Source organism: Mastigoproctus giganteus, chromosome 2 (assembly GCF_048544385.1).
Source record: "Mastigoproctus giganteus isolate SK-2022 chromosome 2, ASM4854438v1, whole genome shotgun sequence".
Taxonomy (NCBI): domain Eukaryota; kingdom Metazoa; phylum Arthropoda; class Arachnida; order Uropygi; family Thelyphonidae; genus Mastigoproctus; species Mastigoproctus giganteus.
The window spans coordinates 75,112,680-75,130,746 of NC_143576.1; the positions used below are offsets into that span (position 1 = coordinate 75,112,680).

General features: G+C 38.1%; 1 protein-coding gene across 1 annotated transcript in view; it reads left to right on the forward strand.

Annotated features, from left to right (window-relative positions):
• Positions 1–18,067, forward strand: part of LOC150089347 (lon protease homolog, mitochondrial-like) — a 441,356-nt gene that overhangs the window by 27,403 nt on the left and 395,886 nt on the right. Inside the window, exons 2-3 of the mRNA XM_090368526.1 lie at positions 4,365–4,453; positions 17,479–17,598. Of these exons, the coding sequence (XP_090224652.1) occupies positions 4,365–4,453; positions 17,479–17,598 (209 nt within the window). The remainder of the gene's footprint in view (positions 1–4,364; positions 4,454–17,478; positions 17,599–18,067) is intronic.

An 18,067-nucleotide genomic window follows, 5' to 3' on the forward strand; every position in this document is an offset into this window, starting at 1 on the left:
TCCTTCCTCAATTTGAATTTATGCCCTCTGAGGTGATTATTCTGAGCAAGAGGAAGAATCCCATTGGCATTGAGCATGCTCAAACCATTCAAAGCCTTATACATCTCTATCAGATCACCTCGCCGGTGCCTAGTCTCTAGACACTGTAATTTGCAAAACTTAAGCCTTTCTTCGTAAGAGCAACCCTTTGTTCCATTCACTAATCTTGTTGCCCTTCTCTGTACCCGTTCCAGCAGCTCTACATCCTTCTTGAAATGAGGCTTCCAGACCTGTATACAGTACTCAAGATGTGGCCTTACCATTGCCTTATACAAGGGAATAATCACCTCCTTATCCCTGCTAGAAAAATTCCTGTATATCATTGACAAGACACCATGAGCTACTCTTGCAGCTCATCTGCACTGCTCAGAACTTCATATCTGCCTGCACAATTAACCCCAGGTCCTTTTCATTCTCCACCACTGTCAGTGTAGTACCACAGAGTTGATACATTGCTCTGGGGTTACTGTTTCCCATATGTAGTACTTAACATTTGTCAATGTTAAACTTCATTTCCCACCTCTCAGCCCATCTGTTCAACCTTTCCAGATCCTGTTGCAGCAGCATAGCGTGAGTAGTGTCCTTAACAACCCTGCCAACCTTTGTATCATCTGCCAACTTGGACATTAAGCTTGATATACCATCATCAATATTATTTTTAAATACAGAAAACAACAATGGACCCAATACTGAACCCTGAGGGACTCCACTAATAACATTAGTCGACGATGAGCAGTGTCCATTGATTACCACTCTGTCTTCTCCCACTCAACTATCCCTTTATCCATAGCAGCAATTTGCCTCCAATGCCACATTGCTCCAATTTGTTCAGCAGTCTTCCATGTGCAACAATATCAAAAGCCTTTCTAAGATCCAAATATATGATATCAAAGTTATTCCCTACATCCAGTTCCTTTGTGACCACATCATAGTATCCAATCAAATTGGTCAGGCAAGACTTTCCCTTAACAAACCCATGCTGTGTGATTGCTATAAATGAAGTCTTGTCTAGATTATGTTGCTATGCTTCTTTAACCAGTGCCTCCATTAATTTCCCCTGGAACAGAAGTTAAACTAACAGTTCTGTAATTACCTGTGTCTCCCTTTGATCCTCCTTTGTGGATTGGGGTCACATTTGCACATCTCCAGTCTATGGGTACCTCCCCTGAGTCCAGGGAAGCTCTCATAATTATGGCTAAGGGTTTGCTTACTTCCTTTGCCATCTCCTTTGATATAGCTGGATAGATTCCATCCACCCCACCCCAGGTGCCTTTCTTATGTGTATCTTCAACAATTTCTCCTCCACTTTACTCTCAGTTATTACAAGATTATCTAGCTTACTGCCAGAGTTGAATACACCTCTGGCATTCCCCTTGCTGAATAACTCCTCATGTGTGAATGTAGATGCAAAATATTCATTTTGTTTGTTAGCTACCTGAGCAGGATCATCAACAGTTGAATCATCGATATCAAGTGGACCAATCTGATTCATTCCCTTCGTTCTAGAGTGTACATAAGTAAAGAACTCTTTGCTGTTTTTCTTTGCATCCTTTGCCAAAGATTTTTCATAATCTACTTTCGCCTGCCTAACCTCCTTTGTAACTTGGTTACAGACCAGCTTATATCTTTCATAAGCTTCCATGCCGCCCATTAATTTATATGTATCCCATGCATTTTTCTTCTGTCCCAATACTAATTTGTTCATCTGACATCCATTTAGGCCTAAATCTTAAACAGTATTTCTTTGTTGGTATGAAAAGCCTAGTAGCTTCCAAGATTAATTCTTTGAATCCTTCTCATTTTTAATTTGCTGTTGGTAACATCATCAGTTGGTCCCAATATATAGAATTTTTAAATACTGTCTCAGACCACTGTAGTTACCTCTTTGAGTAAATCCCACTTCAGCACACTACCACCTAGTGATTCCTTTATCTGCAGATTCTTGATGCATGAAGAATCATCAATAATCAGATCAAGAGTATTACTCCCTCTAGTTGCCTCCTGAGCATGCTGCTGCTGTAGAAAACAATCATCCAATAAATCCACAGAAGCCTTGCTAGTGTGTGAGTGACCAACCCACAAATTCCAGTCAATATCCAGGAAATTAAAATCCCCCATTATAAGACACTCTAATTTACTAGCCCACTCTATTTCTCTGCACAATTGCTCATTATACTTATCAGATTCATTAGGCCTATAACGTACACCTACTCTCATTTTTCCTTTCCCAGTGCTTATGTCACACCAAACAGACTCAACATTGCATTGTCCACCCACATCAATTGGATGCACTTCCTTATATTTTGTGTTTAACTAACAGCATAACCCCTCCTCCCTTCCTGTCCTGTTTATCCTTTCTGTACACATTGTACTCCCCAAATTCCAGTTCTGCACTGCTTATGTCTGTGTGACATCATATCTCTGATATCCCAACAGTATCTACCTTTGATGTCTTGACTAGCACTTCAAGCTCATCGAATTTATTAACTGTACTCCTGGCATTGGTGTATATGCAAGTATACATGCACATCTTTCTACTCTTAGTTACCTTAACACTGCTTATGTATTTACTTGTTCCACTATGACTCCCAGCAGTCCTGGAAATTCCCATTGCCTTGCTTTCCAGTCTGCTGCTCAATTGCATTTCAATAGAAGTAGTGCAAGAATCGCTTTTACCTCTGCCAGCGGCTACTGTTAATCTATTAGTCTGTTATCCCCCCCCCCAAGCTAGCAGTTTTCCATTCCACCTAATTCTGCCTCGATAGTATCAGCAAATATTCTTGCACCCTTTCTATTTAAGTGTATCCCATCCCTGTAGAAGCAGTCTGTCCTGTTAACATAACACAGACCAGGCTAAGAAAAATTCTACTCCTTGAGCCTTGCACAATCTCTCCAGGGGCTGAATTGATCCACAAGGCTCTCATCATATACTCCCTCCTATCGTATCTGTGCAGAATTGCAGACACTTTCAAATTCAACCCTAACCCTAAAGGTTGACAGGATAGTTAATGATGGTAACCCTACAATTCTGTTCCATGGTCAAAGAGAACAACTTTGATCATAGGTGTCTTCACTTTTACATTCTTACTGATATAACATAAAATTAATAAGGGGGAAAAAAGTCTTATGTTTTAATGTTCCACTGTTTCCATAAAAAAGTATAGATCTAATTTTATGTAATGTTAAATGCTATTAATACCATTGAACAATTTTGTCAGAGTACCACATAAAATTGGTTAAGATGGGTTCTCTTTGGCATAAACTGAAGGTATAACAGATGGTAGTTAGATTTTTCTGGGTTCCAGGCAATGAACAAAATACCAAAAAAAATCCATCAGCTCCTTCTTGAAAACAGATGTTGGGTACAAATGTGGAATAACAAATTATGACAAATTAAGAAAGTACCCAAATGCTGGAAATTGAAGTTTTTGCTCAGACTGGATGGGGTCATCCTTGCCAAGTGTTTTACTCTTACCCACATAGCATAGTCATTCCTTCTGATGAGAGGTGATCCTCCTCAGTACTCCTCTCAACTGACAATAAAGCATATACTCATGGAATATCTACTTTATCAGACCTCAATAAAAAGCTTTTCGGTCACATGTACTGTCTCAAGACTCCCTGACTCTCCACCTAATTCTAGGAAAGAAGTTGTGTATTAATAATTTTTCTTTTTTAATTAAACAATTTCATGAATTACATTTAATATTACCTGTGACAGAAAAATTATAAAAGGTGCATTATGGTTAGAGTAGCTTTTGGACCAAAAAGCCTCAAACAACTATATATAACTGGATCTTATATAGAAAATAATTACCTATATTTAATACTAATAAAATTTTTAAAGTTAGTTACCAATTAATGTTAAATGTTACTACCATTATATACTTAATACTGCACAGATAAAAGACCATAATGTTATTCTTGTCTAGCATATCATATATCATGTGACTTACTTTTAATAAGTAGTTGGAAAGGGACATTATGTGGTTTTCCATCTTAAGAAGATTAAAATAAAATCAAAATACTCTTAACGATTCTTGATCTATTTTTACATGGTATGAGTGTTTTTATTCATTTATTTTCATCAGTAAAATCAACTTTTATCATTAATGGAGCCTTAGGTGGGAAATCACATTGCCCCTAGCATTGACTGAAACAATATAACTTTAGAACAGTAGAAATATTAACCAAGCTCTGGGTGTAATTCTTAAATTTTAAAGTTAAACATTCTTAAATTTGCATCAACGTTAAGCAAAGCCTCCCAATATTTTGTTTGTGTGAACTACATTTGAGTTTTTTTTTTTTTTTTCCCCTCCCCCCAGGTATCTGATCCACAGCTAGTTGATTTAATCCGTAGAAAAGTCAAGCTAAATCAGCCTTATGCTGGTGTATTTTTGAAAAAAGATGAGAAGTAAGTATACACATGTCATTATGTTAGAAGAGCATTATATATTTTGTAATGTATTAGCTTTCATGAATAAGAAGTGGAGAAATTTGGTAAAAGGATGTACATTATTTCAGTAGTAAATTTTGGTAATATGTTCTCTGTCACCTATATTTGAGAGAGACCATTCAGTGTGCTGTAATTTTCATATTTTTGAGAAATAACATTCCAAATATATATAAATAATGGTTTGAATTCATAGCTAAAGTGAACACTTACTTTTGGGTTTAGCTGTAAATCAAGAAAAAAAAAAACTCAATTTTATTGGAAGTTTATTCGATGTACATAAAATAACTTCGACACATGAAAGAAAAAAAAAAAAAATGTGTACCACACTATAAATAAAAACAAATTGTTGATCCTAATAGCCTAGAGATCAAATGAACTAGACAAACATTTGATTTGCTGTCTCTACTTTTACATTACTTTTATATTGACTACTTAATAATAACCACCTATGTGTTTCGTCACATCAAGTGTTGTGCCCTAATACATAAGCATTACAGCTCAGCAGTTGTGGTCCATTGAATGCTTGTGTCGAAAAAGGAAACTTGTTAATTACTGTCATGTCAAGAGTTCATTGGTTGTATAGCCTGTAGTACATATAAGGTCAATCTAGGCCTCTCTCTAGTAGATATTCATGGCTCACTTGGCGATTCTTTTCTATTTTTCCAGATGTAAACAGGGTAAAAATCTCAGACTAAAATTTTTTGCATTGTTAAATGAATTTGCATCACTAAAAAAATATGGATGCTTTTCTTAGAGCAGCGGTTCCCAATTGGTGGTTCGCAAACATCTGGGGGTTTGTGAAAGTGTTCCAGGGGGTTCGCACTGAAAATTCTGTAATGGCATCTGCTTAGATTTACATAGGTATATTAGTGTAAACTAAAAAATATAATAAACAATAAAGTAAAATTAAAGAAAAAATAAAGAATTGCCAAAGAAAGAAACCACAATTCCTTATAATCACTTTACTATCTTACAGTATATCATGTTAAATAAATATCTAACATTATTTCTTGACTAAATATCTAAGAGTATGAAAAAGGTTGTTTATGCATGGGTGATGCGAGATATAGTCAAACGATGCATGCATACTACCTGGGTAGTAGAAATGATGCAAGTGCATTATCCATGCATAAACGACCTCTTTCATACTCTTAGACATTTAGTCAAGAAATATTTTTAGATTAAACCATGCAAACCATCAAGCATCTTTCATATTGTGGAGTTATACTTCATAACCGGGTTGTGGCTATTGTAACAAGCTTCAAAACGGTGCCGTCTGGGTGGAGGTATCCGCCGAGAATAAGAAACATTACTCTTGTCCACTGGTGAAGTTAGTTTTTCAAAATAGTGCAATACCTTGGAAACTCATTGTGAAGGTATTCACAATGTGAGATATAATCAAATGATGTATGCATACTACCTGGGTAGTAGAAATGAAAGTGCATTACCCATGTTATAAACAACCTTTTTTAAATAAATGTTTTCCATGCAATTTTTTTTTTTTTTTCACATCCTTAAGGATCATTGTTGTGTACTTACTTTTTTTTTTTAGAACCAATAGTACTTAGTACCGTGCATAGGTTAAAAAGATGAAAGGAGATACTTGTTGACATTTAGACTTGAACTTCTGTAGATTGTGATTTTCAGGAAATACGTATGAAGGAAGGTTGTTCCAGAAAACAGAAGTTGAATGAATAAATGAGGAAGATGAAAAGTTGGTTCTGTGGGTTTAAAGTTGGACAGTAAGTGGATGTTGGCTGGTGGGGGCACGTGTTCGGACTGTTTTGAAAGAGAGCAGGAATTATAGCAGCCAATTCAGAAGAACAGTGCCCATGGAAGTATCTGTAGAAGAGGCATGCAGCAGAAACAGTACGTCTATGACAAAGTGAGTGGAGAGACTGTTAGAGATGAATCATTAATTAACTTAACTGCTCTCTTCTGAATGGAGTCAAGAAGCCTGAGAGAGGTTTTGGGGGCACCACCCCAGATGTGGGAACAATATTCCATGGCAGGACGGATTTGCAATTTATACAGAGTGAGCAGCTGTTTGGAAGAAAAGTAGCGCCGAGAGCGGAAGAGAAAACCAAGTTTTTTAGATGCAGAGGAAGCAATATTTGTAATGTGCTTGTGCCAAGAGAGATTAGAAGTCAGGGTAATCCCCAAAAGAGATATATCATTTTGCCTAGAAATCGGAGTGTCACTAAAGATAAGCATAGGAGCAGAAGAATCCTTTTTGCAAGATATAAGACAAGACTGAGTTTTAGAAGGGTTGAAATCAACTAAGTTGTCTTTGCCCCACTGCAAAATTACCTGAAGATCGGCATTTAAGGAATTGGTAGCAGATTTTCAAGAAGTTGAAGCTGATTTAGGCAGGACAAGGTTTCTCAAAATGGAAAGTGGAATGCAATGTGCTATCATCGGCAAAACTATGGATAGGATTTCCAGTTAATGGAAGGAGGTCATTAATATACAAGAGGAAAAGAGTGGGGGAAAGAACTGAACCTTGGGGGACACCGGCATTAGTGGAGAAGTTAGACAGAGAGCCATCTACCATCACCCTCAGTGAGCAATCAGAGAGAAAACTGGATAGCCAATTACTAAAAACAGTTGGCACACCATAAGATGGAAGCTTGTTTAGAAGACCTTTTATACCAAGCACAATCAAAAGCCTTTGAGATGTCAAGAGCAACTACCTGCATTTCACCGAACCTTTTCATTGAATTAGTCCATAAATGGGTAACATAAGCCAGAATATCACCAGTGGATCGACCCTGGCGGAATCCATAATGGCGATAGTTGGTCAGACGGAAGGTTTCTAGGTAGTTTAAGAGTTGGCGGTTAATTGATTTCTCCATTACTTTAGAATGAGAAGAACTAATTGCAATGGGACGATAATTGGATGGGAGGGATTTGTCACCCTTTTTAGGAACTGGCTGGATATGAGCAAATTTCCAAGCAGAAGGAAAAACACCTTTGGAATAAGAAAGTGAAAAAAGGCGGCAAAGAATAGGAGTAAGTTCAGGAGCACAGGTTTTGAGAACAAATGGAGAAATACCATCAGGACCTGGAGCTTTCATAGCATCAAGATTCATCAAAATCCTTCTGATATCCTTTTGACGGAAGACCACAGGAGGCATTGAATGGAGCGTGTTGGGAATGGTGGGAGGTGTTTTACCAAGATCATTAATACATGAGCTGGAAGAAAAATGGGATGCTATCAGATCAGCTTTATCCTTGGCTGAAGTGACAACAGATCCATCTGGTTGGGAGCAGAGATGGGCAAAAGTTGCGGCCAATAGCTTTGGCAAGAGACCAGAATGCTCAGCTACCATTAGGGCAAGAAGCAAGTTTTCTAGTCTTAGCCTGTTCAAACTCTAGTTTGGACTGATTAATAACTGCTTTACAATTGTTGCGAGCTTTGGCGTAGGCAGAAAATGAAACTGAAGAATTAGAAACAAGCCAATTACGATATGCAACATTCTTCTCTTGATGAACAGCCTTAGCACATTTATTGGAATACCAAGGTTTAGATAAAGGATGAGATTTTAAAGTGGAGTGTGGGATAAAGGATTCCATTCCTGCAGGAATAATTTCACTGACACAATCTGAACAAACGTTGACATCAGAAGTTTTGAAACAGTAATCCGACCAAGGAGAAGAAGAAAAGAAGTCTCTCAGGTCATCCCATTTTGCATTCTTGTAATGCCAAACAGCATAAGGTTGGGAATAGCCATGAGATAAAGGTTCCATCGGAGAGGAGACAATCACCAAGTTGTGATCTGAAGTGCCTAAAGGACCTCTCACTTCAACCGTGTACTTAGAAGACTTGTTTGTGAGAAAAAGATCAAGCGTATTGGCTGTATGATTAGGATTGTCCGGAATTCTTGTAGGTAAATGAGAACAATCTGTGCTAGGTCATTAGTAATTGCAAAAGCCTCAGCATCTCGACCTGCTGGGTCAGCGTGACTAGAAAACAGAAGCCAGCTGGAGTTGTGAACATTAAAATCACCAAGGAAAATTACCTCACTGTTAGGAAAGTTTGACTGGAGAAAGTCAATTTGCAAAGAGAGGAAGTCAAAGAGCTCCAAGTGATTAGTGGAGTTGGGAGAACGGTAGAGAAAACAGATGAATTTGACACAGAGGTATAGAGATTTTAAGCCAGAGAAGATCAAAGAGAGGAGATTCCAAGTCTCTGACAGGGAATATCAGAACGGGCATATGCACAAGTACCACCTTTGAGGCGGAAAGAATCATACAGCGAATAATTTGAGCATCTGAGATGAGCAGTAGTTGAATCAACCGATAACTGAGATTCTGTCAGAAAAAGTACATGGGGTTTGGCAGACTGCAAGTGGAAATGGACATCGTTGAGATTAGAATTGAGACCACGTATATTTATGAAATTTAATTAGGAAGTGCTTGGGCGGTTTAGATCTTTTCGCAGATAAGCTTACTCTGTTATTTTGACAAATCATGGTGTATTCAATAGTAAGAAAAAGTGGGTGGGACATGCTGTATGAAGTAATAAAATTTTTGGATATTATGTACACGTGGTAAGAATATACCCAGATCCTTGACATAACATGGCCTTGACAATGCTCCCCGCATACACACTACTCGGGCTCCCTCCAGTCACTATCTGGCAGAGTAAAGGTAGCAAGATTATACACTAGCTGATCCGGAAGCCTCCTAGAGAGTTACCAAGTTATCTATCAACAGAGTAAACAACTGTTTTGAGGAAAAGTAATGCTGAGAGCAAAAGAGAAAACCCAGTTTTTTAGAAACAGAGAAGCAATATTTGTAATGTGCTCTATGCCAAGAGGAATTCATAGTAATCCCCAAGATATTGCCTAGAAATCGGAGTGTCATCAAAGATAAGCATAGGACTAGAAGAATCCTTTTTGTGAGATATAAGACAGTGCTGATTTTTTGGAAGGATTAAAATTAATTTTACTTTGCCACACTGAAGAATTACCTGGAGATAAACATTTAAGGAATTTGTAGTGGATATTTGAGAAGTTAAACTGTTTGAGCAGGGCAGTGTTTCTGAAACTGGACGGTTGAAAGCAATGTGCTCTTATCAGCAGAACTATGGATGGGATTTCTGGTCAATGGAAGAAGTCCATTAATATACAAGAGGAAAAGAGTGGGGGAAAGAACTGAACCTTGGAGAACACCAGCAGTAGTAGAGAAGTTGGAAGACAGAGCCATCACTCACAGCGAGTGGTCAGAGAGAAAACTGGATACCCAATTACAAAGAACAGCTGGCAAACCATAGGATGAAAGCTTATTTAGAAGACCTTTAAGCTAAACATGATTAAAAGCCCCTGAAATGGGGCTCTTAATCGAGCAATGGCTTTAGTTTCGCCAAACGTTTCCATTGAATTAATCCATAGATGGGTAACATAAGCCAGAATATCACCATATTTTTAAGAGTTGGCAGTTAATCGATTTCTCCATTACTTTGGAAAGAATAGAAGTAATCGCAGTAGGGTGATAATTGCATGGAAGGGAATTGTCACCCTTTTTAAAGAACTGGCTGGATATGAGCAAATTTCCAAGCTGAAGGGAAAAAACAGCTTTGGAATAAGAAAGTGAAACAAGATGACACAAAACAGGAGTAAGTTCAGGGGCACAGGTTTTGAGAACAAGTGGAGAAATACCATCAGGACCTGGAGCTTTCGTAGTATCAGATTCATCAAAATGATCAACATACTTTTGACGGAAAACCACAGGATTCATTGAATGGAATGTACTAGGAACGGTTTGAGGTGATTTACCAGGATTATCAATACATGAGTTGGAAGAAAAATAGGATGCTAGCAGGTCAGCTTTATCTTTGGCTAATGTGGCAACAGAACCATCAGGTTTTGACAGAGATGGGCAAAAATTTCCTCTAATAGGGTTGGAAAGAGACCAGAATGCTCGGCTACCATTTGGACAAGAAGCAAGTTTTCTACTCTTAGCCTGTTAAAAATCTAGTTTGGACTGATTAATAACTATTTTACAAAGTATAAATAATACTTAATAATAATTTTTATTATTACGCAGTGTCGCTTATAAAAACGTAGTACTGGGAATAAAAAAAAAAAATCAGTACTATTATATGATTTCAGATAATATAGGCTTAGGTGTTCATGATAAAAATTATGTTGAAAGGGGTTCGTGAGTCAAAAAAGGTTGGGAACCGCTGTTCTAGAGAAATGGAACTCGTGAAGGACTCAAGAAGCTAGTGACAAGTAAATACTGTTCTCATTTGAGAAGATTTAGTATTAGTAATGGCAAACAATGAAAGACAGCAAGTTTATACATCAGCCAAAAAATTCAAAATTCAAAAAAAAATTCAGCCCTGAAAAAATTCAAAAATACCTGTTTAATTTGTCAGCGACCTGAGCAGGATCATAATCAGTTAAACCCATCATATCCATTGGACCATTGTGATTCATCTCCTCCTTTCTACTTATTACTTAAGAAGTCTTTGCCACTTTTCTTTTCTAGAGACTTATTATCTGTCTTACTTAGCCTAAACTCCTTAGTGACTTTATTGCAGACTAATTTATATCTGCTATAGAGCCTTCTGCATCACCTAATAATTGGAGTCTCATTGGTTTCGCATCCATTCGGGTTTAAGCATTGAACAGGAACTCTTGGTATAAAAAGCTTAGTAGCATGTACAATTAATTCCTTCAATGCTTTCCATCTAGAATTTGGTAACATGATCAGTTGGTTCCATTGCAGAGAATTAAACTACAGAGACCACTGTTGTCATATTTACAACAGCAGATGCCCTTTGCCTTTGACAGTTACATCTTTAAGTAAATCGCACATCAATACACTTTGACCAATGCAACATAGTGGGTCTCTGATCTGCAGATTCTTAATGCATGTAGAGTCACTGGTGATATCAGATCAAGAGTATTACATTCTCTGTTTGCCTCTCTAACATGCCGCTTAGAAAACAGGCTGATAAATCCACAAAGTCCCCACAAGGTCCAGTCAATCTGGAAAATTAAAATCCCTCATTATGTGACAATTTGTTTGCTGACCTGGTTTGTTTATGATCTGTATGGTGGTTTATTATATTCATCACAGTTATTAGACTTATAGTGCATTTCTACTTTCATTTTTGTTTTCCCATTGCTTACATCACACAAAACTCATTCAACATTGTACTTGCCACTATTTTCACCTGGATGCACTGTCAAATTTTATGTTCTTCTCAACCAAGAGCATCTCTCTCTCTCGGTCTTTCTGTACACATTGTACTCCCCATTTTCTGTATTAGCATTAGTAGAGGCATTTGATGCAAGAAAGCAAGCTTATGCAGCATCAGCCAAAAAAAAAAATAAATAAAAAATAACCACTTCTGCTTCGCCCCTCTGTTCGTTCGAAATACCTGTCCAGCTGAGCCTTAAACTTATTTAGGCTATCAACTTCCACGACAAGGGATGGAAGTTTATTCCACCAACCAACCACCCGCTGGCTAAAGGCAAATTTCTGCACGTCTATCCTACATCTGTCTTTCCTCAATTTGAATTTATGCCCTCTCAGGCAATTATTCTGAGCAAGAGGAAGAATCCCATCAGCATTGAGCATGCTCAAACCATTCAAGGCTTTATACACCTCTATCAGATCACATCGCTGGTGCCTAGTCTCCAGACACTGTAATTTGCAAAACTTAACCCTTTCTTCGTAAAAGTACCCCTTTGTTCCATTCGCTAATCTTGTTGCCCTTCTCTGTACTCGTTCCAGCAGCTCTATATCCTTCTTGAAATGAGGCCTCCAGGCCTGTATACAGTACTCTAGGTGTGGCCTACACCTAGAGTACCACAGAGTTGATACGTTGTTCTGGGGTTGCTGTTTCCCATATGTAGTACTTTACATTTGCCACCTCTCAGCCCATCTGCTCAACCTTTCCAGATCCTGTTGCAGTAGCGTAGTGTCCTTGACAACCCTGCCAACCTTCGTATCATCTGCAAACTTGGACATTAAGCTTGATATACCATCATCAATATCATTTATAAATCCAGAAAACAATGGACCCAATACTGAACCCTGAGGGACTCCACTAATAACACTAGTCCATGATGAGCAGTGTCCTGTCTTCTCCCCCTCAACCACCCCTTTATCCATAGCAGCAATTTGCCTCCAATGCTACACTGCTCCAATTTGTGCAGCAGTCTTCCATGTGCAACAGTATCAAAAGCCTTTCTAAGATCGAAGTATATAATATCAAAGTTATTCCCTGCATCCAGTTCTTTTGTGACTGCATCATAGTATCCAATCAAATTGGTCAGGCAAGACTTCCCCTTAACAAAACCATGCTGTGTCCGAGCTATAACTGAAGGCTTGTCTAGATGATCCTGCAGTGCTTCTTTAACCAGTGCCTCCATTAATTTTTCCGGGAACAGAAGTTTAAACTAACAGGTCTATAATTACTTGTGTTGCCGTTTGATCCTCCTTTGTGAATTGGGGTCACATTTGCACATCTCCAGTCCATGGGTACTTCCCCTGAGTCCAAGGAAGCTCTCTTAATTATGGTTAAGGGTTTGGTTACTTCCTTTGCTGCCTCCTTTAATATAACTGGATAGATCCCATCCAACCCAGGTGCCTTTCTTGTGTTTATCTTCAACAATTTCTCCTCCACTTTACTCTCAGTTATTACAAGATTCTCTAGCTTACTGCCAGAGTTGAATACACCTCTGGCACTCCCCTCGCTGAATAACTCCTCATGTGTGAATGTTGATGCAAAATATTCATTTAGTTTGTTAGCTACCTGAGCAGGATCATCAACAGTTGACCCATCGATATCAAGTGGACCAATCTGATTCATCCCCTTCCTTCTAGAGTTTACGTAAGTAAAGAACTGTTTGCTGTTTTTCTTTGCATCCCTTGCCAAAGATTTCTCGTAATCTGCCTTCGCCTGCCTAACCTCCTTTTGTAACTTGGTTACAGATCAACTTGTATCTATCATAGGTTTCTGTGTCACGTGTTAATTTGTATGTATCCCATGCATTTTTCTTCTCTGCCATATGCCTCATTAGTTCATCTGACATCCACTTAGGCCTAAACCTTGAACAATATTTCTTAGTTGGTATTTAAAGCCTAGTAGCTTCCAAGATAAGTTCTTTGAATGCTTCCCATTTTGAATTTGCTGTTGGTAACATCATCAGTTGGTCCCACTGTATAGAATTTAAATACTGTCTCAGTCCATTGTAGTCACCTTCCCATTGGTATTTATCTCTTTGAGTAAATCCCACTTCAGCACACTGTGATCACTGTCACCTAGTGGTTCATTTACCTGCAGATTCTTAATGCATTAATCACTACTGATAATCAAATCAAGGGTATTACTCCCTCTAGTTGCCTCCCGAACATGCTGATGTAGAAAACAATCATCCAATAAATCCACAAAAGCTTTGCTAGTGTGTGAGTGACCAGCCTCCAAATTCCAGTCAATATCTGGGAAATTAAAATCCTCCATTATAAGACTCTCTGATTTACTGGCCCACTCTATTTCCCTGTACAGTTTCTTATTATACTCATCAAAGTCATTAGGCTTATAGCACACTCCTACTCTCAATTTTGATCTCCCAATGCTTATGTCACACCAAACTGACTCAACACTGAAGCCAGTCGCCATCACTGTCCAGTGATGGCAACTGGCTTCACTTCCTTGGATTTTATGTATTTCTTAACTAATAGCATAACCCCTCCTCCATTCCTATCCTGTCTATCCTTTCTGTAGACATTGTACTCCGCAAATTCCAGTTCTGCTTTCCTTATATCTGTGTGACACCACGTCTCTGAAATCCCCACAATATCTGCCTTTGATGTTTTGAGCAATACCTCAAATTCATCAAATTTTATTTACTAAACTCCTAGCATTGGTGTACACGCAAGTATTATCTCTCCCAGATCCGTTTCCTTCTCCACTTTTTAATTCAACCCCACCTAGTGTATAATTTATTTGTGGGTAGCTATTCCCCAAGTTTAAGACCTTGCATTTAGCAGAATTAAAACACAGCTGCCACTTCTCTGACCATCTCTGAAATCTGTTCAAGTGATCCTCTAGTAGTGCAGTCTTGGCACTACTCATTAATGACTCTGCCAATCTTTAAATCATCTGAAAATTGACATCAAGCCTTCTATCCCTTTGTTGATCTCACTTATGAAAAGGAGAAACAAAGTGGTCCAAGAACAGATCCTTGAGGCAGCCCACTCCTGATGTTACACCAACCTGAAGAATATCCATTAATCACACCCTCTGTCTTACTATGAGGGACCGAGTAATTCCTCCCATCTAACGATAATTGGATAGGAGGGATTTGTCACCCTTTTTAGAAAACTGGCTAGATGTGAGAATTTCCAAGCCGAAGTGGAATCACCTTTGGAATAAGAAAGAGAAAAAAAAGTGGCACAGAACAGGAGTAAGTTCAGGAGCACTGGTTTGGAAAACAAACAAACTTTGCATTCTTGTAATGCCAAACAACACACGGTTGAGAATAGCCATTGGAGAAGGAACCATCGGCAAATTGTGATCTGAGATGATTCTTGGTACTTCAGATCACAATTTGCTCACTTCAACTGTGTACATGGAAGGGTTATTTGTGAGAAAAAGATAAGCTTGTTGGCTGTGTAGTTATCATTGTCTGGTATTCTGGTAGGTAGATGAAAAATCTGTGCAAAGTCATTAATAATTGCAGAAGCCTCAGCATCTCGAACAGCTGGAGCTCTGAACATTAAAATCACCATAAATTACCTCATTGTTAGGAAAGCTGGACTGGAGAGAGTCAAGTTTCGAAGAGAGGAAGTCAAGAGTTCCAAATGATTAGTGAAGTCTGGAGAACGATAGAAGCATTAGATGGATTCAACAGAATGCAGTAGAGAGATTTTAAGTCAGAGGAGATTCCAAATTACTAATTCTCTGATAGGGAATATCAGAAAGAACATATGCTCAAGTATCATCTTTGAAACAAAAGGAAGTGTACAGCAAATAAGTCGGATAACTGAGATGAACAGTGGCCCAATCAACCAGTAACTGTGATTCTGTAAGGAAAAGTATGTGGAGTTTGGCAGATTGTAAGTGGAAATGGACATTGAATTTAGAACTAAAAACATCTGTTTGGGAGATTTAGATCTTTTTGCAGATAAGTTTGTTCTATTAATTTAACAATTCATGATGTTTTCAATAGTAAGAAAACATGGGGAGGGCATGCTGTATGAAGTAATGAAGTATTTGATTAGGGCATACACATTGAAAGAATATACCAAGCTCCTTGACATAACTTGGCTTCGACAATGCCCCTTGCATACACACTACTCAGACTCTCTCCTCCAGTTACTATCTGGCAAAGTAGAGGGAGTGAGATTATACACTAGCTGACCAGGAGCCTCCTAGAGAGTTACCAAGTTATCTACTGGCTGGCCTATGGACACTGTTTTAGAACAGTGCCCTCAAAATGTAAGGAAGATTGGATCTTACCATAATGTCCATCATAATCTTAAAAGACATCAATCATACTGCATGATGTAAGAATGGGAGGATTTCCCAATGGGTTCCAGCTTCTGGCTTCCACTTAGTAAAGTGGTGGTATTGCACCATTTGATGAGAGTAATCTACCACCTAGTATTGACTGGTAACACAAAAAGGGCAGCACTAGTCTTTGTGGTGTGGGCACCACACCTCGACCCCTGCTTGCATTGATTTGCACCTGGGTGGGCACATACATGCAGTATGCTAGGTGCCGTATTTCAGGACTCGCGTATGGGGGTTATACCCAGGGTTAACGGCCTCCATAGCAGAGTGGTCAGGAGCGGGAGTGCAGTAGCACACGCTCTTTGAGTAGACTGGGGGTTCAAGCCCCTGACTGCTGAATACGGTCGATCTGCCAACCCATACTGGACCAGCATGGCAGATTATGGTCCATTTCCCTCAGCATGAATTGTTGAGGAGACTTCCATCCTGCAGTGGGTTGATAATGGCTGCACTTAACCTTTTTTACCCAGGGTTAAGAACAGCGCTATCAGCATGAAGGTACAAACAGAGGATTTGGGTATCACAGACCAAACAACTTCGCTGAAATTAGGTCCACTTGACTTGACTGTCACATGAATATCTGTTCCATCAGTGTTTTAGACTCCCAGGTAACAAGCCCAGCTTGGCATACCTGAAAGAATGTCTGCATTCTCTCAGGTATGCCAAGGACCGACTTGCCTTTAATGCCACACTCTCCAGTTTGTACAGTAGTCTTTTAAGTGCAATGGTATCGGTAGCTTTCCTAAAATCCAAGTATATGAAATCAGAATTATTTTTTGCATCCAGTTTCTTTGTAACAACATAGTATCCAATCCATAGTATTATTATTTTATTTATTTATTTTATTTTTTTCATACATATCATATAAGCCAGGAGTGGCCATCTTAATTTGTGATGCGATCTACTTTTTTCCTTCAAACTGTGCCGCAATCTATCATCTCAAAAATTTCATTGCACAAGGTGCACAAATCGAGGGATGACTGTATATTTAAAATTCGTTGTGATCGACAGAAATTAAATCCGCGGTCGACTCGTTGGCCACCGCTGATATAAGCTATCCATATACCAAGCATTGTAACTGAAACTTTGGATATTAAAGTTATTACTATGCATTGATTGGGGGAATGAATGAGCATGATTTACAGATATACACAATTTACAGACATTTAGATGTAGGATATAAATAATTTAATGATGGCCCTTGGCTTCAATTGTCTTGGTAGAAATCCAGTAGGATTTTTCATTTAGAACAGAAATTACTGTAACTGCTAAATTAAAATGCTGTTTTGTTATAATAAGTTAGCACCAACAGCAATGGATATTAATGTAACATTTCGTTTATCACTATAATAAGAATTGCATATGGTTATGATATGTTTATTGAAACATGTTTATTCTTCGGATTGTTTTGTTTAAATTAATAAAGGTTTTGTGTTTGTTAAAGCAATGAAGCAGAAGTTGTTGAAAAGTTGGATGATATTTATAAAGTAGGAACATTTGTACAGATTCATGAAATGCAAGACCTTGGCAATAAATTAAGAATGATACTTATGGCTCACAGAAGGTAAGTATTCAAAATTAGGATTTAATTATTGAAGAATATAATTTACCAGACAACAGTTCTGTGTTTACCTTGAATTGCACTAATTTTAAACACTGGAATTTTTACAATAGCAATTTCACACAAAAACAATTGAAAAACCAGACCAGATTTTAATTTGTTTCTTAATGGTAACATAGGTTTAAGGCCTCTTAACAAGTACCATATAGACTATTTGGTAACCATAAAATATTTTAAAAATGTGTGTGAATTTTTAGAATGCTTGAAATATATAATTACAGTATAACCTGAATAAGAAATTCCCATATAAGAAGTTTTCCCCTGTACTAGGTTTGGTTTCTTAACACATTTCTACTGAGCCATTTATTCAACATGAAGCTTAAGAGACAGATAGACTCAAGACTTATTTTCCAAATGACGACTGTGTTTATTTCATAATTCAGTTCATTTAAGTGACAAATTACACAGTATG